At 35.9% G+C, this 21,103-nt stretch overlaps 1 protein-coding gene across 3 annotated transcripts in view; it reads left to right on the plus strand.

The window, feature by feature from the left end:
- LOC107524954 (X-linked retinitis pigmentosa GTPase regulator) overlaps window positions 1-21,103 on the plus strand; it is a 55,779-nt gene that overhangs the window by 12,141 nt on the left and 22,535 nt on the right. Inside the window, exons 8-14 of one of the 3 annotated variants that reach the window (XM_087829469.1) lie at window positions 3,263-3,418; window positions 8,131-8,255; window positions 10,772-10,954; window positions 12,124-12,295; window positions 17,168-17,265; window positions 17,613-17,678; window positions 19,957-20,892. In XM_087829469.1, coding sequence (XP_087685595.1) covers window positions 3,263-3,418; window positions 8,131-8,255; window positions 10,772-10,954; window positions 12,124-12,295; window positions 17,168-17,265; window positions 17,613-17,678; window positions 19,957-20,892 — 1,736 coding nt within the window. The remainder of the gene's footprint in view (window positions 1-3,262; window positions 3,419-8,130; window positions 8,256-10,771; window positions 10,955-12,123; window positions 12,296-17,167; window positions 17,266-17,612; window positions 17,679-19,956; window positions 20,893-21,103) is intronic. The other 2 variants (XM_016197022.2, XM_016197023.2) reach the window with 2 other exon arrangements.

A 21,103-nucleotide genomic window follows, 5' to 3' on the forward strand; every position in this document is an offset into this window, starting at 1 on the left:
CCCATCCACCCTGCATCCGCCACCCCCCAGGCCTTCACCACACTATTGTCTGTGTCCATGGCTTATGCATATATGCATATAAATTCTTTGATTAATCTCTCCGCACCCACTCCCCCACCCCTGCCTTCCCACTGAGATTCATCAGTCTGTTGCATGCTTCTGTGTCTCTGGATCTATTTTGTTTCTCAGTCTATTTTGTTTTATTAGATTCCACATATGAGTGAGATCACGTAAAACTGAATCAGGAAGAATCAGAAAACCTGAATAGGCCAATAACAAGTGATGAAATTGAAGCAGCAATAAAAAAAACTCCCAGCAAACAAAAACCCTTGTCTGGACGGTTTCACTGGGGAGCTTTCTAATTCTTTAAGTTGTAGGGTTAGATAGTTTATTAAAATTTTTCTTGCTTTTTGAGGTAGGCCTGCAGTGCTATGAACTTCCCTCTTAGGACTGCTTTCACTGTGTCCCATAGATTTTGGGTTGTTGTGTGTTCATTTTCACTTGTTTCCAGGAAGTTTTTTATTTATTTCTTGATCTTATTGGTAACCCATTCCATTGTTTAATAACCTGTTATTTAGCCTCCATGTGTTTGACTGTTTTTGACTGTTTTTACTGTAGTTGATTTCTAATTTCATACCATTGTGATCTGAGATGCTTGACATGATTTCAGTCTTCTTGAACTTGTAGAGATTGGTTTTGTGTCCTAACATATGGTCTATGTTTGAGAGTGACCCATGTGCACTTGAGAGGAATGTATATTATGCAGCTTTGGGGTGTAATGTTCTGTAAATATCAGTTAAATCCATCTGATCTAGTGTGCCATTTAGAGTCACTGTTTCTGTGTTGACTTTTTGTCTGGAAGATCTATCAAGTGAAGTCAGTGAGGTGTTAAAGTCCCCAACTATGACTGTATTGCTGTTGATCTCTCCCTTAAAATCCTTGAGGTTATCATTGATAGGTCTTTCTTTATTGCTGTTTAATTCTTTATGCCTGTTTCTCTATTTATTATTATTATTATAGCAGACCCTTTAATATTTCTTGCAATGCTGGTTTTGTGGTGATGAACTCCTTTAGCCTTTTTTTTTTTTTGGTCTGGGAAGCTCTTAATTTCACTATCTATTTCGAATGATAGCCTTGCTGGATAGAGTAGTCTTGGTTTCAGATCCTTGTTTTGCATTACCTTGAATACTTCATACCATTCCCTTCTGGCCTGTAGAGTTTCTGATGAGAAGTCAGTTGACAGCCTTATGGGGGCTCCTTTGTAGGTAACAGATTGCTTTTCTCTTTCTGCCTTTAATATTCTCTGTCTTAAATTTTTTGCATTTTAATTATGATGTATCTTGTCATGGGCCTCTTTGGATTCTTCTTGCTTGGGACTCTCTGTGCCTCCTGAACTTGTGTTACTTTTTTCTTGACCAGATTAGGGAAGTTTTCTGCCATTATTTCTTTAAACAGATTCTCTAATCCTTGCTTACTTTCGACCTCCTCTGGCATTCCTATGATTCGAAATTTGTTACGTTTCATGTTGTCCCACAGCTCCCTTAGACTGTCCTCCTGTTTTTTAATTGTTTCTTCTTTTTGGATCTCTGAATGATTTTTTTCTACCCAGTCTTCTAATTCACTGATCCAATCCTCAGCTTCCTGTAATCTGCTGTTTATTCCTCCCAATGTATTCTTTATTTCTGCTATGCCATTTTTCATTTCCTTCATAGTTTCCATATCTTTTTTCCTTCTGTTGAGCATCCTTACAATCAGTATTGTGAAGTCTGTATCTGAGTTATTGCTTATCTCCATTTCATTTAGCTCTTTTTCTGGAGACTTCTCTTGTTCTTTCATTTGGGGCTTGGTTTTTTATCTCCCCATTTCGCCTCCCTATTTGGGTTTGTTTTTATGTGTTAGGTAGGCCTGTTAGGACTATCAGTATTTTTGGACGGTCTCTGGTGCAGGCCAATGTCAGACACTGTTTGTGACTGGCTTTGAGTACCCTATTTGGAGCTATCAACAATCCATGGCTTGAGGTGACCTCTGTTGGGGCTGAGTGTGTTTGGAGAGGACCTAGATGTACACTAAAGTCTGCTTTTTCAGGCCTAGGTCCAGAAGCAGATCAGACAAAGACTCAAAGCACTCTGAAGTCTGCCTATACCTATTTTTGACATTTCTCCATGGACCTGTGAGAGCTTTATTATGAGATAGCCCTGATGAGAAACCTGTGTTCTGGAGCAGTGTGGACAGAAAGGTTAAATATTTAGTCCCAATGAAGAAATGGCCCTGAAGAATATATTGACCATTAGTTTTACTAAGTACTAAATTGAATACCCAACAGTTATAGAATACTTTGCAAGACCTTTAAGGAAAGAAGAGCAAACCATTTGTTCTAAATTATTCCCTTCAGGAAAGGGCTTGAATTAGGTGATTCTATGGGGGTCTTCCCCAGCTTTGATTTTCCTTTTGTCTATAACTCTGATCTTAAAATCTAGTTAGTTATCATTCATTAAAATACTTCAAAGATAATTTAAATTAGTTCATTGCTGATGATTTTTTTAAAAACATAATATTTAAATGTGGGTGTGGTAGATTAGAGAATACAGCTACTGGTTGTAGTGATGGTATGATTCGTTTTTCCTTAGAATCAGAGAAACAATAGACTGCTATTGAGAAAGTGTCAGACTGGAACTTGGAGACAGTAAGGCAGCGTGATAGATGTTATCTTGTATGTCAGTTACTAAAAGACAAGAAAGGCCTGATTATATGATGGGTTCTTCAGTTAAATCTGGATCTCAAGAAAAATAAGAACTTAACTTCTACAGATTATGCTTGGACAAACTTAAGATCTCTACAAGGCAACAAGTTACTAGTCATGAAATCAAAATGTATTTTATGAAATTAGAGTAGCATTGACCTGAAGTGAACTAAGAAATCTGTTTTTCTGCTATAGTATTATTTATTGACATTGAATTACATTGTTAAATGTTACAAAGGTGATATGACCAAAAATTATATTAGTTGTTATATGTAATGTTCTTAAATGAAAGAGTTTTTTGTTTTTGTTTTTATTTTTATTTTTATAATTCTGTACCTTGTCGTTTTTCTTCTTCCTTCATCACTGAAAAATGTATACCTAAGTATTGGGTATTGTATGGGCATTCTTTCAGAGATACTTAACCTTCATTGTGAAAGGTTGAATATCAGTTTTTCTAGATCTAATGTTGACAGTGTCCACTTCCCTCAAACCCTTTTCTTGTATTTTCCCCTTCCCTTTCAGAGAAAGCTGTGTACACCTTTGGGCTGGGACAGTTTGGCCAGCTGGGTCTTGGCACTTTTGTGTTTGAAACTGCGGAACCAAAAATCATTGAATCTGTTAAGGACCACAAAATAACTTATATTTCCTGTGGAGAAAATCATACAGCTTTGATAACAGGTAAGATCAGATTTCTGGTATATATTTATAGAACTGGGTATATTTTATTACAAAATAAATACCATATGGAATTAATGTATCTAACTTAAACAAAGGAATTAGTAACAGAAATTGAATTCCTTGTTTAATATGCCAAAATATAAAGTTGTAAACTCCTTTTAGATTTTAATTCAATTTAATTTCAATGTAAATGATTGAAAGATTTAGAACTTCAGAATATGTCAACAGTGTCAGAGATAAGACCATAGCATTATACTTTGGCAGAAAGCTGGAATTGTTTTGAAATTGTATTAGCCTGGAGGTTCTTAACTCTTCTCAGGCCAGAGGGAAAAGTCTTACAAGAAAAAACTTATTTTGTGTGTATCCACATACCTATTACTATTATTATTATTTTAATTTTTATTAAATTTTTGGGGTGAAATTGATTAATAAAATTATGTGGGTTTCAGGTGTATAATTTACATTTCCCAGCTCTGTTCACTAGAAAAAAACTTATTTTAAATAAACTCACAAATTAAATAGAGCCAGAGACATGAAAGCATGCAACAGACTGAGGATTCTCAGAGGGAAGGAGGAGGCTGCAAGAGGTTAACCAAAGAATTTATATGCGTACATGCATAACCCATGGACACAGACAATAGTGAGGTGAATCCTAGGGAAGGGGTGGAGTGGGAAGGAAAAGGTCAATGGGGGGAAAAATGGGGACATCTGTAATACTTTCAACAATAAAGATAAATTTAAAAAGTAAAATAAAATGGGAGTAAAAAAACAACAACATTCTCCCTGTTCAGTCTGAAAGAGCTACATTCAGACTGAGTAAATTCTTTTTTTAATCTTTATTTTTGAGAGTATCCTGTAAAACTTTCCCCTCTTTTCCCATATTGCCCCCCTCCACCTGATTCCCACCCCAGCCCAGACCTTTACCGCACTATTGTCTGTGACCATGGGCAATGCGTATATGCATATAAATTCTTTGGTTAATCTCTTCCCACTCCCCCTTCCCTTTCCCTCTGAGATTTGTCAATCTGTTCCATGCTCCCATGCCTCTGGATCTATTTAGTTTATCAGTTTTTGTTCATTAGGTCCCATATATAAGTGAGATCATGTGATATTTGTGTTTCTCTGACTTATTTCACTTAGCATAATAATCTCCAGGTGCTTCCATACTGTCTCAAAGGGTACGAGATTCTTCTTTTTTACAGCTGCATAGTATCCCGTCGTGTAAATGTCCCACAGCTTTTTTATCCACTCATCTACTGATGGGCACTTGGGCTGTTTCCAGATCCTAGCTATTGTAAATAGTACTGCTATGAACATAGGGGGGCATATATTCTTTCTGATTGTTGTTTTGGGATTCTTAGGATATATTCCTAGAAGTGCATGATCACTGGGTCAAATGGAAATTCCATTTTTAATTTTTTGAGGAAACTCCACACTGTGTTCCCTAGCGGCTGTACCAGTCTGCATTTCCACCAGGAAGGTACTAGGGTTCCTTTTTCTCCACATCCTTGCCAGTAAATTCTTATGATGCTTTTGCTACTAGGAGGCGTTTTCAGGAGTGACCCTTTCCTACTTGCTCCACAGTGATAGAGAGAAAGGCGCCTCCAAGATGATTAAGTGAATACCTGCATCCTTTAGATGTTCTTCCACTCTGTACTTTCTTCTTTATCCAGGGAGATGCTACATTGGGCCGACTTATCAACTTCAGAAACTAGGTGCTGCTAATGTAGGACTCAATAAAGATCCTTCCCTAAAATGACTAACTCAGTTACTTATAGGTAGTTGATATACTCCACAATTTTAATTGCTTTAGAACAAAAGGCTCTGTAATTTCACTACTTCCAGCTCACATTTCTATCTAAAAATGAAGTAAAGCATTAAAAAGTTAAAAATCATATAGTATTTTAGAATAATTCAGATATCAGTATTTCTACATTTTTTTCCTTTCAAAAAAGCTACTGCTACAGTGGAGCTCATCTAATGGTGTCTGGTTAGGGGAACTAGGAGTCAGTAAATACGAGGTCTACCATTCACTGTCTTTTCTTCCCCAACGAACCTTTCAAAGAGACCTACCTGCCCATTTTCAAGTATTGATCTTTGTTAATATAGCATGAAATAGAATATGTATATACAATGTAGAGAATCACCATTCATAGTCCTAGGATTGTTGTTGATATGTATATATTCCTTACTGCAGGATCTTAATCTTAGTTTCTCTGCCCTTACTGCCATTTTTCATCAATTCTAAATTGCCATTGATGGTAAATACACACATTATGAATCATCTAACATACAATGAGATTACTTGGTTAAACTTTCACAATACCTTTCCTCCTGATGAAAGAAGTTATAGCACAAATGATTGAACATTAACTTTGTTTGCCTTTTTGCTCATGACTCCTCCCCAGGGCACATGTGTTATAAATATTTTTTTCTCCAGGATTAATGAGAGGTATGTAGTGAGTTCCCAGTTCCTCATTATAGCCAGTGGCTTATGTTTTAAAAAGCTCTTTGAGGTTGGAAGTGGATTCAGGCAGCTTGGATCAGAGTTTATTTTTTTCCTGGCTAAAGATAATCAAATTAAAAGGGCAAACCTTAAAAAATATTTTGGATAAAGAAATCAGGGTCAAAGGAAAGATGAGGAAGGCAAAAAGATGATAAGGAATATATATAAAGAAAGGAAATAAATAATAGTAAGAATTATGAGTGTAAATTTAGAGTCTAAACACTGGTTATTGCTGATATGCAGGGAATCTATTTATTTTTGTATATTTTTGAACTTCCAACTTGACTGAATTATGTTATTTCTAGTCATTTTTCAGTCAGTTCTCTTGGATTTTCTTAGTATGCAATTTTACTTTGCCATCTTAACCTAGAAGTCCCTAATGTGATCTTATTATTCTAGAGCTTAAAACCATTCATTGAGCTTATTATTGCCCTTAGGATAGAGTTCAGAAATTCTTAAGATGAACTAATAGGATCCTCTGTGTTGTGGTTCTTTCTTACCTTTTCATCTCATACCACTCTCCCTTTGTGCTACAGGTGCTTTGGTTGCCTTTCAGCTTCTTGGCTATGCTGTTTTTTCCTTTTTTAAATTTATTTTATTTTTATTTATTTATTTTTATTGTTCAAAATATTAGAGATGTACTTTTTTCTTCCCATTGACCCATTCCACCCCTCCCCACGCCCCTCCCCAGTACCTCACCACACCATTGTCTGTATCCTTGGGTTTTGCATAAATGCATATAAATTCTTTGGTTAATTTCCTCCCCCACCCAGCCCCCTTCCTTCCCTCTGAAATTCGTCAGTCTGATCCATACTTCCATGTCATTGAATCTATTTTGTTCATCAGTTTATTAAGTTCTTTAGATTCGACATATAAGTGAGATCATGTGATGTCTGTCTTTCTCTGCCTGACTTATTTCACTTAGCATAATATTCTCCAGGTCCATCCATGCTGTCATAAAGGGTACGAGATCCTTCTTCTTTACAGCTGCATAGTATTCCATGGTATAAATGTCCCACAGCTTTTTTATCCACTCATCTACTGATGGGCACTTGGGCTGTTTCCAGATCTTAGCTATTGTAAATTGTGCTGCTGTGAATATAGGGGTGCATATATTCTTTCTGATTGTTTCAGGATTCTTAGGATATATTCCTAGAAGTGGGATCACTGGGTCAAAAGGAAGTTCCATTTTTAATTTTGATTTAGAGCCTTTATACTGTTGACTCTGCCTGGAAGATTCTCTGCTCCCTTCTTCTTGCAGCTAAACTCTATGCTCCAGTTTGAAAGCCTTCCCTAATCCCCAGACTAATGGGAGATCCCCCTCCTCTGCACCCATACTGGCACCTTTTCCTTTACTTTTGCTTCCATGGCACTTACCCCACTTGAGATGGAGGTTATGAAGTAAGGGCTTGAGGAGTGAAGGTTCAGAATAGCTACTACGGCAGTGGGAGAAGCAACAAGATTACTTCATCATTGTGGGCCCACCTATATAGGGGACACCCAGTATTGGTATAGGGATCAGTCGACATGGTTGGTTTATGGGATTTCCATTAGCAGCATTCCACAGTCCAAGAGCAGAACTAGTAAAAGAGATGGCTGGATTGATCTAAGCAGTAGTTTTCCACAAATGGTGATTTTGTCCCCCTAGGGGCACATGGCAATGTCTAGAGACATTTTTGATTGTCACAACTGCAGAGGTGGGGTATTCTATGGGCATTTCGTAAGCAGAGGTCAGGGATGCTGCTAAGCATCCTACAGTGCATAGGACAAACCCACACAATCAAGAATTATCCTGCCCTAAATGTCAGCAGTGCCAAGGTTGAGAAATCCTGATCTTGTCAATGAACTGAGGAAAAAAGAAAATAGATTGTATTGGGATGTAGGGGGTCAGAATACAAAATCTCCTTCCTCTTGAGAAGATGGTGTCTATCATGAAATCTCATGCTGGATTGCTGCTGCTCACACAACTGGGTTTTAACTTCATAAACCCCCAAGGGCTTAGTGATTTATTCTCAGAGTATCTATTGTCTAATGTTATATGTAGGACCACAGAGACCATAGACAGTATGGAAACATCAGTGGATCAGGATAAATTCAATGCAGAATGTGAGGGGAAAATTAAAATTGCAATGCAAATTAATATATTAGTCTATCTACAAATATATTCATACAAATAACACTTAAATAACTCTTCTTTGCATTTTAGATATAGGCCGTATGTATACTTTTGGAGATGGTCGATATGGAAAATTAGGACTTGGAATGGAGAATTTTACCAATCAGTTTGTTCCTACTTTGTGCCCTAATTTTTTGAGATTTAAAGTTTATTTGGTAAGGGTACTGCATTTTGCTGTTTCTATTTTCATATTCCTTTATTTGAGCCTTTTAATATTTTATAGAAAATAATTACTTTTATGTTTATATGAAAGAATATCATGGCTATATCTAATAAATATATTTGTTTCCTAAATAAGCAAATGTCAGACATCATGTCACTGATTGATAATTTCCTTCCTTCCTTCCTTCCTTCCTCCTCCTTCCTCCCTTCCTTCCTTCCTTCCTTCCTCCTCCTTCCTCCTCCTTCCTCCTCCTTCCTCCTCCTTCCTCCTCCTTCCTCCTCCTTCCTCCTCCTTCCTCCTCCTTCCTCCTCCTTCCTCCTTCCTCCTTCCTCCTTCCTCCTTCCTCCTTCCTCCTTCCTCCTTCCTCCTTCCTCCTTCCTTCCTTCCTTCCTTCCTTCCTTCCTTCCTCCTCCTTCCTCCTCCTTCCTCCTCCTTCCTCCTCCTTCCTCCTCCTTCCTCCTCCTTCCTCCTCCTTCCTCCTCCTTCCTCCTTCCTCCTTCCTCCTTCCTCCTTCCTCCTTCCTCCTTCTTCCTCCTCTCTCTCTCTCTCTCTCTCTCTTCTTTTTATTATTTTTTTAAATCCTTACACAAGGATATTTTTTCCATTGCTTTTCAGAGAGAGTGGAAAGGGGAGAGAGAAAGAGACACAGAGAAAGAGAGACAGAGAGACAAAGACATAAATTGGTTGCCTCCCACATATACCCTGACCAGGGCCAGGGATCCAGCCTGCAACGGAGGTACGTGCCCTTGGCCAGAATCAAACCTGGGACCCTTCAGTCTGCAGGCCAATGCTCTAACCACTGAGCAAAACTGGCTAGGTCTAATTTTCTTCCTTTACCATCTTCCTTTTTGCCCTAGTCTTGACTCTTCTATTTTATTTTCATATGTCTCTTTAAAGCCAGGATTGTGCCATACCTGAAAGCTTTGTGACTACTATAGCTCCAGCAGGGTACCTTACTCATAGTAGTCATCTATAAATATTTGTTGAATTAGATATTACTAAGACTCAAATTCTGCACAAGAGAAAATCTGATAATTAATAGTTTTGAAAGCATGTTTTGTTGGCTAACTGTTATTTGGATAAGAAGGTATTGTTTCCGTATTATCATCAGCAGGCATTTTGTATCTGTTGTTTCTAAAACTTTTGCCAATTAAGAACTACAGACTTGAAAATTCTGTTTCTTGAGTGATGATTATATCATTTGAAATTTGTTCTCCAAAAACTCTGTGCCTTATACTATAGAATATTTCCATTCTTTAATTTGATACCCACTTAATGAACCCCTGCTCTGAACAAGATACTGACTATGAATAGTACAAAGCATATAGTGATGAAGAAAAGAATCAAATCCTCATTTACTAAGCTTATAGTCTTATAGAGAAGATCATTTTTTAAAGTGTTATAAAAATATATAAATTTTAACTTTGAAAATATTATAAAGGAAAGGTTCAGATTATGCTACCATGTACACTATAAAGTTGCTAAAAATATATATATTTCAAATACTACACAGTGGGTTTTTAAGGACTTTATTGGAAATCAGTTATTTCTCAAAATTCTTTGAATGTTGATTTTATTTTTCATTGTTCCATCATTGTGCATGCTTGCATTTTGTTTTAAGGACTTTTAAAAAATGTTCATATAGAGAAAAAGGCTTGGAGACATAATTAGCCCAAGAGACTGATTTATTCTTGGATTACCTTTTTCCAAGTAGAATTTCTCTGAGTAATTTTTTCAAGTAATTAACGTGTTGCTCTCAGATTAAAATAACATTTTCTAACTTGTAAGGAGAATTGTAACATTACATTTCGTTTATTTCTCTATACTATATCAAATAGTTTTTTCTCTATTTGGTATCAAATTGGAAGTAAAATGGTGTGTTAAACTTGTTCTAATCTTCAATCATAGTGTTTAAAGAATATGTGTTTGACCCTTGAACAACTCAGAGGTTACGGGTGCTGAACCCACAAATTAGAAAACCCATGTATAACTTTTGACTTCCCGAAAACTTAACTACAATCATCCTCTGGTATCCGCAGGGGATTGGTTCCAGTACCTGTCACAGATACCAAAATCCACAAATATTCAAGTACCTTATATAAAATGGCTATAACAATGCATGCAGTTGGCCCTCTCCATCTTCAGATTCCTAGCTGTGGATCAGAAATACTGTTTTCAATCCCCAATTGGCTGAATCCATGGATGTGAAACCCAGGGATATGGAGGGCCAACTGTCAATGTATACATACTGTTTTAATGTCTATTTATTTTAAAAAATCAACATAGAAGTGGACCTGTGTAGTTCAAACCTGTGTTGTTCAAGGGTGAACTGTATATTACAATTCATATATATGTATGTGTATATGTGTGTGTGTGTGTGTATGTATGTCTGTAGATATTCAGTATAGTCGTCTACTAAAAGTAAATGTTTTGTAGCTAAAAACTGTTAAAAACTTATTTGTGTTAGAAACCAGTGTCAATTAATTTATCTGTGGATTTATACTGCAGGTTGCCTGTGGTGGATGTCACATGGTAGTTTTTGCCACTCCACGACTTGTTCTAGAAAGAATTGAACTTGGGGAAATTAGTGATTCCTGCATACCTGAAGCAACTTCTTTGCCCATCAGCGACCTGACCTCAGGAAATGTACTGCATAGGACTTTATCAGCACGAGTGCGTCGAAGAGAGAGGGTACACTTGTGGCGTAATCTATGTAATAGTATTTTCTAGTACTGCAAAGAAAACTAGAAGAAAAAAATTCGTTTTTTAATCTATGAAGGGTCTTGTTAGATACAGTTACTAAATAAAATTATTAGAGTTGAGGGCTTATAAGCTTTTAAAGGGAACTCAGTTAAGCTGTTAAACATATAAATTAGAAAATTCAAATAATTCTGAATAACCTTGGCTTATAGACAGTGATACTTATCACTCTCTTAATCACCTCAGATTGAATACTGTGTTGTTTTCTCAACTGTATGTGGATTGACTTTTACTTTGCTTTTATCTTCTAGTTTTACCTCATGAGCAGTGGAAGGTTATAACCTGTAAACAATGAAACATGGAAATCAAAGAATCAGGACTTCAGTTTGAGAGAGGGGATATTTTTTCTCAATTAAATTTAAAGTGTCTTATTCTGGGCTTTAAAATTATTTCAATGATAGTATTATTTTTAAAAAATTAAAATGCCAAATAATTTTTACAGGAGACATTCCTTTTTAAAAAAATTTGTTTAAGTTGCAAAATGTATTCCTTTTGAGGTAAAAGGTTAAGTTTGACCTTTTTTTAGGGTTAGATCTTTTTAATGTTTTTATTGATTTTAGAGAGGGAGGAAGGGAGAGAGATAGAAACAGCATATGTAGATCGGCTGCCTCCTGCATGCTTCCTACTTGGGATAGAGCCTGCAACCTGGGCTTGTCCCTGACCAGGAATTGATCCAGTGACCTCTTGGTTAATGGGTCAAAGCTCAACCCCTGAGCAACACCAGCTGGGCAAGTTTGACTTTTTGTTATGAAAAAGTATCTATGGAAAGATTGAGAAATATCCCGTAAGCATTTTGTAGTTGTTGTTTATGTCTCATGAGTAATTTTTTGTTTCTTAATAAAGGCAGAGAAAACAAACACATACTTTTCCTCATCATGTGAAAAACAGGCTTTCATATTAACAATTTAGAGCAACTTTGACACAGGGACAAAAGAACAGAACAGTTTTGAGCCATTGGGGATTATATAAAGTGAATGGTGTGGGATGTTGGCCAACTTTGAACTCTTTCTCTTAAATATTTTTAGCAACAACAGGGTATTTGATGTCTGTATTAAATATATAACATCATTTAACAGTTTATTTAACTTCTTATTTTAAAGGAGAGATCCCCAGATTCTCTTCAAATGACACAGTCGCTACCTCCAATTAGAGGGACTCTTGGTTCACCTGTTGATTTTTCCCCAAGTTCAGTTCCTTTTTGTGTATCTACAAGTAATCTGCTAGAGAAAATTATGACTGAAAGGGAGGACCCCATGAAGCTCATGGAACCAGGTAATATTTGATAGATACTCTGCCTGATCTCAGAAAAAATATACATTTTATTCCTGTTTTCATGTTAACCCCAAGATGTTTTCTCTAGTTAAATTGTTTTCTTTCTAAAGATTGACATCTCTTATTTGAACTCAAATCCTAGAATGCTCTTACAAATAGCAAGCAATGTTTAGCATACGTAGTACCTTAGCTTACATTATCTCGTTTAAACCCTGGAGCAACTCCATGAATCAGGAAGGAGTTATATTCTTTATTTTTATAGATGAGAAAAGCAAGGCTTGAAGAGATTGAGTGTCTTGTCCAAGGTTGCTCAGCTTATAAATGAAGTGAATGGGTTTGAATGCAGGTCTTCTGGACCTATGTGAAGTTCCGCATTTGGCCAGTATAGCATAGTGGTTAAGAGCCTGTTGTATGGAGTTAAATTGATCTGGGACCAGATGACAGCACTGACATTTATTAACTATGTGACTAACTTCAGAAAAGTTGCTTAATTTTTCTAAATATCAGTTTCCCTATCTTTGAAATGAGTTTAATAATACCTACTTTAGAGAGTGATTGTGACAGTTAAATAAGGCATATAAAATACTTAGCATTGAGCCTTGTATCTAGGAACCCCTTAGTAAATATATTCATGGCTATTATTAATACCTCTACCTTACTACTTATTAGATATAGCTTTCATGTTTTAAATTGTAACTCCATCTCTTAAATTATTATACACCTCTTCTTAATAATTTTGTTTACAGACATTTGTGTATCTTAGGAGTATGTATATGTTACTTTAGGGCATGTGCTTGGATGATGGGGCAGGACAAAAAGCCAAGACCAGGAGATCAGAGTAAGCAGTAGCATTGGAATTAAGAAGATAATCTGAGCATCTGGGATTAAGGACTATGGCACAGATAAATTTTTAGTATTTTAGGGATCAGGAACCTTAACAGAAAGTTGAGGTAATAAAAGATCAGGAACTCAGGTAAGATTTGTGAGCCATGGTAATGGGATATTATCTAAATCTAGGACCTTGATAATGATCCGGTTTCCCACATCTCACCCAGAACTTTTGGATGTTTCTTTTCAAGATTAAAAAAAAAATCACTGACACTCTTTAGTCCTGTACACAAGAAAAGTAGATTCTGACAACAGTGTGGACAAGGAAAAGAGAAGTTTATGGTTTGGGGAAGTTGTTTCCCATTTTAAGATTTGAATGTGAAGATATACAGAATTTTGTAGCTAGATCAAAAGGAAAAGCCATTCCTCATCTTTTTGTGACTGTTTGCTAAAACTGTCATAATGAAAAGTATTTTGAAAGTTGTATCCAACATATACGACTTTTTCTTAGTTATTTGCAGACTTCAGTGTTTATCATAGAGGAAAGGTGGTCATGGAAGACCTTGTTGAGAAGGTGACAATTAAGGTAAAACAAAGGATAGGAAAGATAACCACACAAAGAGAAATGGTATTTGTATTCCAGGCAAAGAAAATAATATACATGAAGATTCAGCGGCAGTTATAAGGAAAGGAAAGATAGCCATTGGGGCTAGAGAATGAGGTTTAAAGGCAGGACAAAATGATGTTGGAGAAAGACAGTGACAAATTGTTCATGGTTTTATATGCCATGACAAGCCAGTTTTATTTGAGTGTTTTTTTTAAGTTCAATTGAAAGTCATTAAAGGATTTTAAATAGTAAAGTGAGGTGTTCCAATCCAATTTAATTTTAAGAGGATCACTTGCTTCTGTGTGAACTGTAGGGCAGCCAGACTGGAGGTAGGAAGAATACTTAGGTGCTTTTTGTAAGAGATAATGATGTATGGACCAAGGTGTTTACAGTAGAGATGAAGAGAAGGGGGCAGATTGAAAGTACCTGTTAATGGATTACATATAGATGTGAAGGAAAGGGAAGAGTCAAGGATGATTCCTAGACAGGAGGGTGGTTGACAAGTTTGAATGGAAAAATTAAAATTGAGCTTGAGATATCTGTGAGACATCCAAGCAAAAATATCAAGCAGGCAGTTGGAAATGCAAGCCTAAAATTCAGGAAAGAGGTCTGGGCTAGAGATACAAATTTGGAAACCATCAACATAGAATGGATTTACAACCCATGAAAGTTGGTGAAATCACCTGTTAGAGGGTAGAGTAGGAAGAGAAGAGAGGCCAGGGCTTAGTCCTGAGGACATCTAACACTTAGAGGGTAGAGGAGGAATAGCCAGCAAAGAAGCCTTCCTCAGCCTACTCTGCCTGTTGGGTAGGAGGAGGGAAATTAGGATAGAGTAAGGTCATGAATTCAAAGTACTGTGCAAAAGTCAAGGAAACAGAGCTCAAAGGAATATCCCATGGACTTAATGTCATGGAGATTACTGGTAGCCTTGACAAGAGTAGTTCCAGGGAAAGATCAGGGCAGAATCCAGAATGTTAAGAATTGAGGTATGAATGAGAAATGAAGAAGTGAAGTGTAGATAGGGTGTGTAGATAAATTCTTTTGCATATTTGAGTAATGAAGAGGAGCAAAGGAGTGGACTGGCAGCTAGAAGGAGATGTGGGGTCAATGGGAAATATTAGAGCATCTTCGTGTGCTAATGGACATAAGCCAGTAGTCCCAGAGAGATTGGTAGCACATGAGAGAGAGGGTATAACCAAAGGTGCAGAGCTCCTGAGAAGACAGGAGGGACTGACATTCAGAACAGCCTTTGGTAAGAAGAAAGACATCCTACATTTTAATAGGAAAATATAGGTAAATGTGTACATTTTCTGGTGAGAAGATAAAGTCGATCAGGTCTGATGAGTTCTAGTTTCTCAGTCAAGTGTAAGGCAAGGCCATGAGCTCAAATGACCTACTGTTGATTTTTCAGACCCATTCTCTGCCCTCCAGTCTATCTTCTTGGCACTTTATATATTAATCTTCCTCAGTTGCAGTTTAGTTCCTTTCTGTTCTAGTGTGTTGAAAAGTTCCCTAATATTTTTTAAAATAAGTGTAAATTTTCCCATATGACTCCCACCTGCTTTTCTAGATTCATCTCTCAGTTGTCTTTTTCTATAACCATAATTGAGGTCACAAGTCTACAAACTATAGCCCATGACCCAAATCTGGACAGCTCCGTTTTTGTAAAGTTTTATTGGAACTCAGTCATGTCCATTCCTTTAATGTATTGTTTATGACTGCTTTCACACTACTGTGGCAGAGTTTGATTAGTTAGGACAGAGACTGTATGGCTACAAAACCTAAAATGTTTACTTTATGGCCTTTTACAGAAGTTTGCCAACCCTTGATTTTGATCAAACTGATCTCTTTAGTCAAACTCAGTGGAAAGGCAGACCTGAGATTGACACTTGGTTCCAAAAGGGTCACTGAACCTTCATTTATTCATTTGTGAAATGGACATATAATACTTACCTCTCTTGTTGTCAAGAAATTAACCCGACATATATAAAAACATATGTTCCCAGCACATGGTAACCCTTTAATACAAGCATCTCTGCTTCTGTTAGCACTAGGCTTCATTTTCTTCCTTGTCCACCTTCATCTCTGTCTCTCACAGTTCTACTCACCATTCTCTGTACCTCCTTAGTGAAACATTTCCTGATTCCCAACATTCAGATGTAATTTCTCATTCCCCTATGTCATATATTTTATATTCCCTTCTAAACTACAGGTTCATTAAGTATGGGGTCAGGTGGGTACTTGAAATATTGGGGGAGGGCACTTTGTAAAGTATATGATCGTCTAACCACTATGCTGTACACTTGAAATTAATACAGAATAATATTGAATGTAAACTGTAATTGAAAAATTAAAAGTATAGCACTCCCCAAAAAAGAATAGTTAAGTTGATATCTTCCGCATATTACTGCACATGGAACAAACACAAACTGATTATTTAATCATTGGAATTGAATGAATTTACAAGAGAGATCAGTGTGGACTGGCATTTTTAGTGAAGACTTCCTTAAGGAGCTCCTCTCAAATAAATATACAAGTGCTAAATGGAGGTATAATAATTGAGAAAGTTGTAAGATAAAGATAATTAAAACTTATAATTTCTATTTATGATATAATAACCTTGCAGTTTTCCATGAAATTTTCTGGGTGCTTGTACTAGTTATCTGTTGCTACATAACAAATGACCCTAAAACTGACAGGGTTAAATCAACAAATATTTATTATTTTACACAGTTTCTGAGGATTAGGAATCCAGGAGCAGCCTAGCTGAGTAGTTCTGGCTCAGGGCATTTCATGAAGTTGCAGACAGGCTGTAAGATGGGGCTGCAGTCATCTGAAGGCTGGACTGGGCCTGGAGGATCCTTTTCCATGCTCACTCATATGGCCATTGTCAGGGGGCTTCACTCCCTCAGCACATGGGCTTCTCCCTAGGGATGTTCACAGCATGGCTTCCCCCAGAGCAAGTGATTCAAGAAAGAGAGAGAACATGTGGGACCAAGACACAAACCACAATAACATCACAATTATGTCAGCTTTATTTTATTGCCCATACATACCAATCTGGTCAAATGTGGAAAGAAACTACACTGGGTTATACATACCAGGAGGATGTGGGTCATTGGGCCCCTTTTTGTGGACTGGCTCCTACAGTGCTTGATACCTGGGTAGTATTTATTCCAAAGGAATAGTGTTTTCCTGTTCATATGAATGAAGCATTTATCTCATCAGTGTCAAAATCTTCAAATTTTCAAAAATAAATTTTATAACCTGTTATCACTGTGAATGAATGCTGTTCAATTCCCTTAACATGTGGTTAAAGGACCGTCAATAAAATTATATCTGCACTTTATATTACAGAATAATTTCTGTTTATTGTCCAGCTGCCTTTCACTTTTCCTTTGAAATCTGTTTTTCTCTTTTCCCTTTTAATCATTCAGATTATTTTCAAGATAAAATGACCAAAGCGAAGGATACAGACAGTTCTTCATCAGCGGATTCAAAAAGCCTTGGAGAAACTACTGATGTCTTAAATATGGTAATGGTTTTCTTATTTATGTATCTAGCTATAAGTTTGAATTTTAGTTCATCAAGTATTTGTATGTATGTGTGTACTTCCTATGCTGTTACATGCATAGAATTCTTTTTATTTTGGTTTCATTTTGTTATTTTTAAATCAGGCTTATTGAGGTATAGGATACATGCAATAAAATTAATTCCAACCCTCACATTATAAGTATGCAATTGTGAGTTGATTACATTACTATCTGAACTGTTTTGCATTATTTATGTATATTTTTAGAATGTATAAATATATAATTATGTATATGTATATGTGTCGCCTTTATTATTTTTAGAACATTTACTTTTTTTTATTTATTTCAGACACATATGATGAGCCTAAATTCCAATGAAAAGTCTTTAAAATTATCACCAATTCAAAAACAAAAGGTATAATATACAGAGTTATTTTTATTATGGTGGGTAAGAACAGTTGACATTTTTTCTCTTTGAAAGGTTTCTGGAAGAACATAAGAAAGGTAAGCATTCACTTCAGAATTGAAAGGACAAGAATACAATGTAGATCGCCTCAATTTTGGCTTGTTCTGTTGGTGTGTATTTTCTATGATGCAACAAGATTAACAGAATTCCAATGCTGAAATTTGCTCTTTGCAGTCACTTAAAAAGTTGGAATAGCCATAGTTTGTTGTCATTAAGACCAAAGATTATTGTTGTAGTTTTTAAGCATTGGAAGAGCCTACTGTTTATCAGAGTGGCTCTCAGACTTTACTTGAGTATTACTTTGGATGAGTAACTGTGCTGACCTTACAGAATTATATTAACATCTTTTCTAGCTGTAAAATTTTGTAGTTTTAGTAAAAATATTTAATAATTGCTTTTCCAATGTTTGGAACGGGTCTTAGTTTATCAAGGAATTGGTTGCATAAAAACAAGGTTATACATTTGGACATTAGTCAGAAACTGTGCATGATTGATAAAAACAGACCTATAATGAATAACAAATGAATAGCAAGAGGAAGGAATAGTCTGGTTTTCACACGCTGGAGAGATAAAGTACTCCCCTAAAATCCTTTGCTTTTCCTAGTTCTAAGGATCAGTGGGCTGAAAGGAGTTTGGGGATTAGAAGAATAAATTGGAGAAATGTAAATTGAAGGAAGGCTATAGAAAACATTTAATTTATATTTCTATTGCCTTTTACACATTAAGCTAAAAATTGTTAAAATGAAAGTAACTGAAATGCAAGAGAATCTTGTTAAATTATAAAAATTTAATGTCAATCCTTATTAGTCTTTACTGAGAGAGGCATGGTGAATCACAGCATTTTTTTTTTTTTTTTAATATGGGAGGGCTGTTCTAACACAGTTGTGGAAGCTTGGTGAATGTTGACTGAGTATTGACTTCCAAGCAGACAGCTTTTCTGTGTCTTTCCTTCCTCGTGTCTTAGACTTTGGGCTCTGCCTCTTCTATGCTGCTTTATTGCACTGGGAAAATAAAGGCACACACATTTAGGAATCATTCCTGGCACCTGGGCCTTTGTCTATCTTAGGGCTTATGAAAGAATTATGACTTTCTAAAGAATAGGACCTAGAACAAACAGAAAAAGAAAGCATTTCCTTTTGAACTGATAATATATTTTATACTTCACATACTCCTTTTAAGTAGAAGCCCTACCAGGCCTACTTTGGTGAATAAAAAAAGGTTTATTATAGTATTTCTATATATTAACTTGTGCTTTTAAAATGTCTTAAAAAAGAAAAGAAAAAAAATGACTTTTTCCTAAGCCTAACACTCATCACAATTTATAAAACTTGATTTAGTGAGGTTTTTGCTACCCAGAGATCCAAATTCATCAAATATTTCGGCCTATTAGCTTATAAAATTTAGGTCAACAATTTAATTTTTGCCTTATGTTATCCAGCAGGAAATTAATTTCAATTCTTAATGTATCATTCAAATATCAGTGTTTAACTTCATAGTTTTTATAAAAATCTTATATTTTACCTTAAGTATTTTCCTTGTAGAGGTTTTTTATGTATGTAAATTATTGTAATTAAAGAATACAATATGTAAGAGGCTCAAAATTTTGAAAACCCAAGATTTTGTTTTGAAAAGAAAATATATTCATTATTATTTAGTATATTGATAAAGATTTCATTTTCAGTTTTTATTTCAGCTATTTTCTTCTATTTCTAATTTTCAATTTTTAGAAATTTCACGTTTTCATTTATTTTCTTTAATTTTGTGAATTTTATGGAATTGAAAGACCAGTCAAAATTTGACAATTCAAACGATAAGAAAGGTAGGAAAAAACTGAACTGCACTGTATGCAAGAGAAGTATACATTTTAAACAGTATTTTGCAAAGTCACTCTGAAAATGTATTATACTTAAGAATTCATTCAGATTTAGAATAGGGTCAGAGAAGAGATATTGATGGTACTGTGAATAATGGCAAAATTAAGGCAAGTAGTAAGAATTTGAAAGTTAAATACAGACACGTTACTAAATCAAAATTAGATGTACCATAGACTTAGAGAGAAGCATAAATTATCCCCAAAGAAAACAAAATCTGGGCAAAATGGTAAAACTGGACATTTTTGTTCTGTTAGTGAAACTGATAACAATGCAAAATTTTGGCAGTTTTTATAGTAAATAAGTTAACTTTTTTAACTAATAGTAGTATGACGATTACTTCAAAAAATTTACAGAAACAACAATCAATTGAGAAACTGAAGCAGCACACAGCTCATACTGAAAATGATGATAGCAGTGAATATGAAAGTGAAGAGATGTCCCAAAAAATGAAAGAAGGGAAAGCATATAAACAAATTTTGGCTACAGGAATATACATGATACCAACAGCTGGGAAGGTGGAAGCATGTTCAGATGAGGATGTAGGTGACGATTCAGGCCAACCTGTGCCTCAGGCCAACACCAAGGAGAAGGGCTTGCAAAAAAAGACATCTAGACTTAAAAATAAACATAGTACTTATCCACTTGATGATAAGGAAATAGAAAATAAAAGTGATGGAGAATGCAGTCAGAAAGATTCAGAAGAAGAAGAAGAAATAGTCTCTGAGAAGGAAACTAAGCTGGCAGAAATGTCAGGTCTGAAGGATATAAGAAAAAGTGAAGAGAATATGAAAGATATTAACAGATTCTTTGATGAATTACCAAATAGGGTCATGACTATTGATGAGGATTTTGATGAAAATGATTTTGTTAAGGAAAGGAAAAGGAACAAGCAAGATGGGATCTCTGACAATGAAAGAGAATCTGTAGAGGAAATTGAAAGTGCAAGTCAGCACAGTACAACTGATGGCTTCGAGCTGCCTGAGTCAGTAGAATGTAGTAGTGGAGAAAAAGATGATGATGAAATGGATACTTATCAAAAGTTATGGTATAGCAGAAAATTTATTGAACAAGAACATGAAGATACTGAACTCAAAATATCCGAATTCATGGCAAAATATGATTTTAAGTCTGACCACTTGCCAGAAATTCCAGAGGAAGAGGAAGGAGCAGAGGATTTAGAAGGAAGTGGAATAGAGGAGCAAGAGGTAGAGGAAAATGTGGAGATGCCTGGAGGAAAGGAGGATGAGGAAGCAGAGATCCTGTCAGATGACTTTACAGACAGAGCAGAGGTGAGTGAAGGCAATGGAAAGTTAGGGGGAGAGACAGAGGATGTGCCTGAAGGTGAATGTGAGGGAATCCAGAAGGAGGGTAATTCACAAGTAGAACAAGGGCAAAGTGAGGAGGCAGAGGAGGAGGAAGACAAAGGGGAAGGAGAAATTGAGAGCCAGGGTAAGAGAGAGAACGATTTAGAAGAGAGGGAACTAGGCCATCAGGAGAAAA

Source organism: Miniopterus natalensis, chromosome X, assembly GCF_054644295.1.
Source record: "Miniopterus natalensis isolate mMinNat1 chromosome X, mMinNat1.hap1, whole genome shotgun sequence".
Classification (NCBI taxonomy): Eukaryota; Metazoa; Chordata; class Mammalia; order Chiroptera; family Miniopteridae; genus Miniopterus; species Miniopterus natalensis.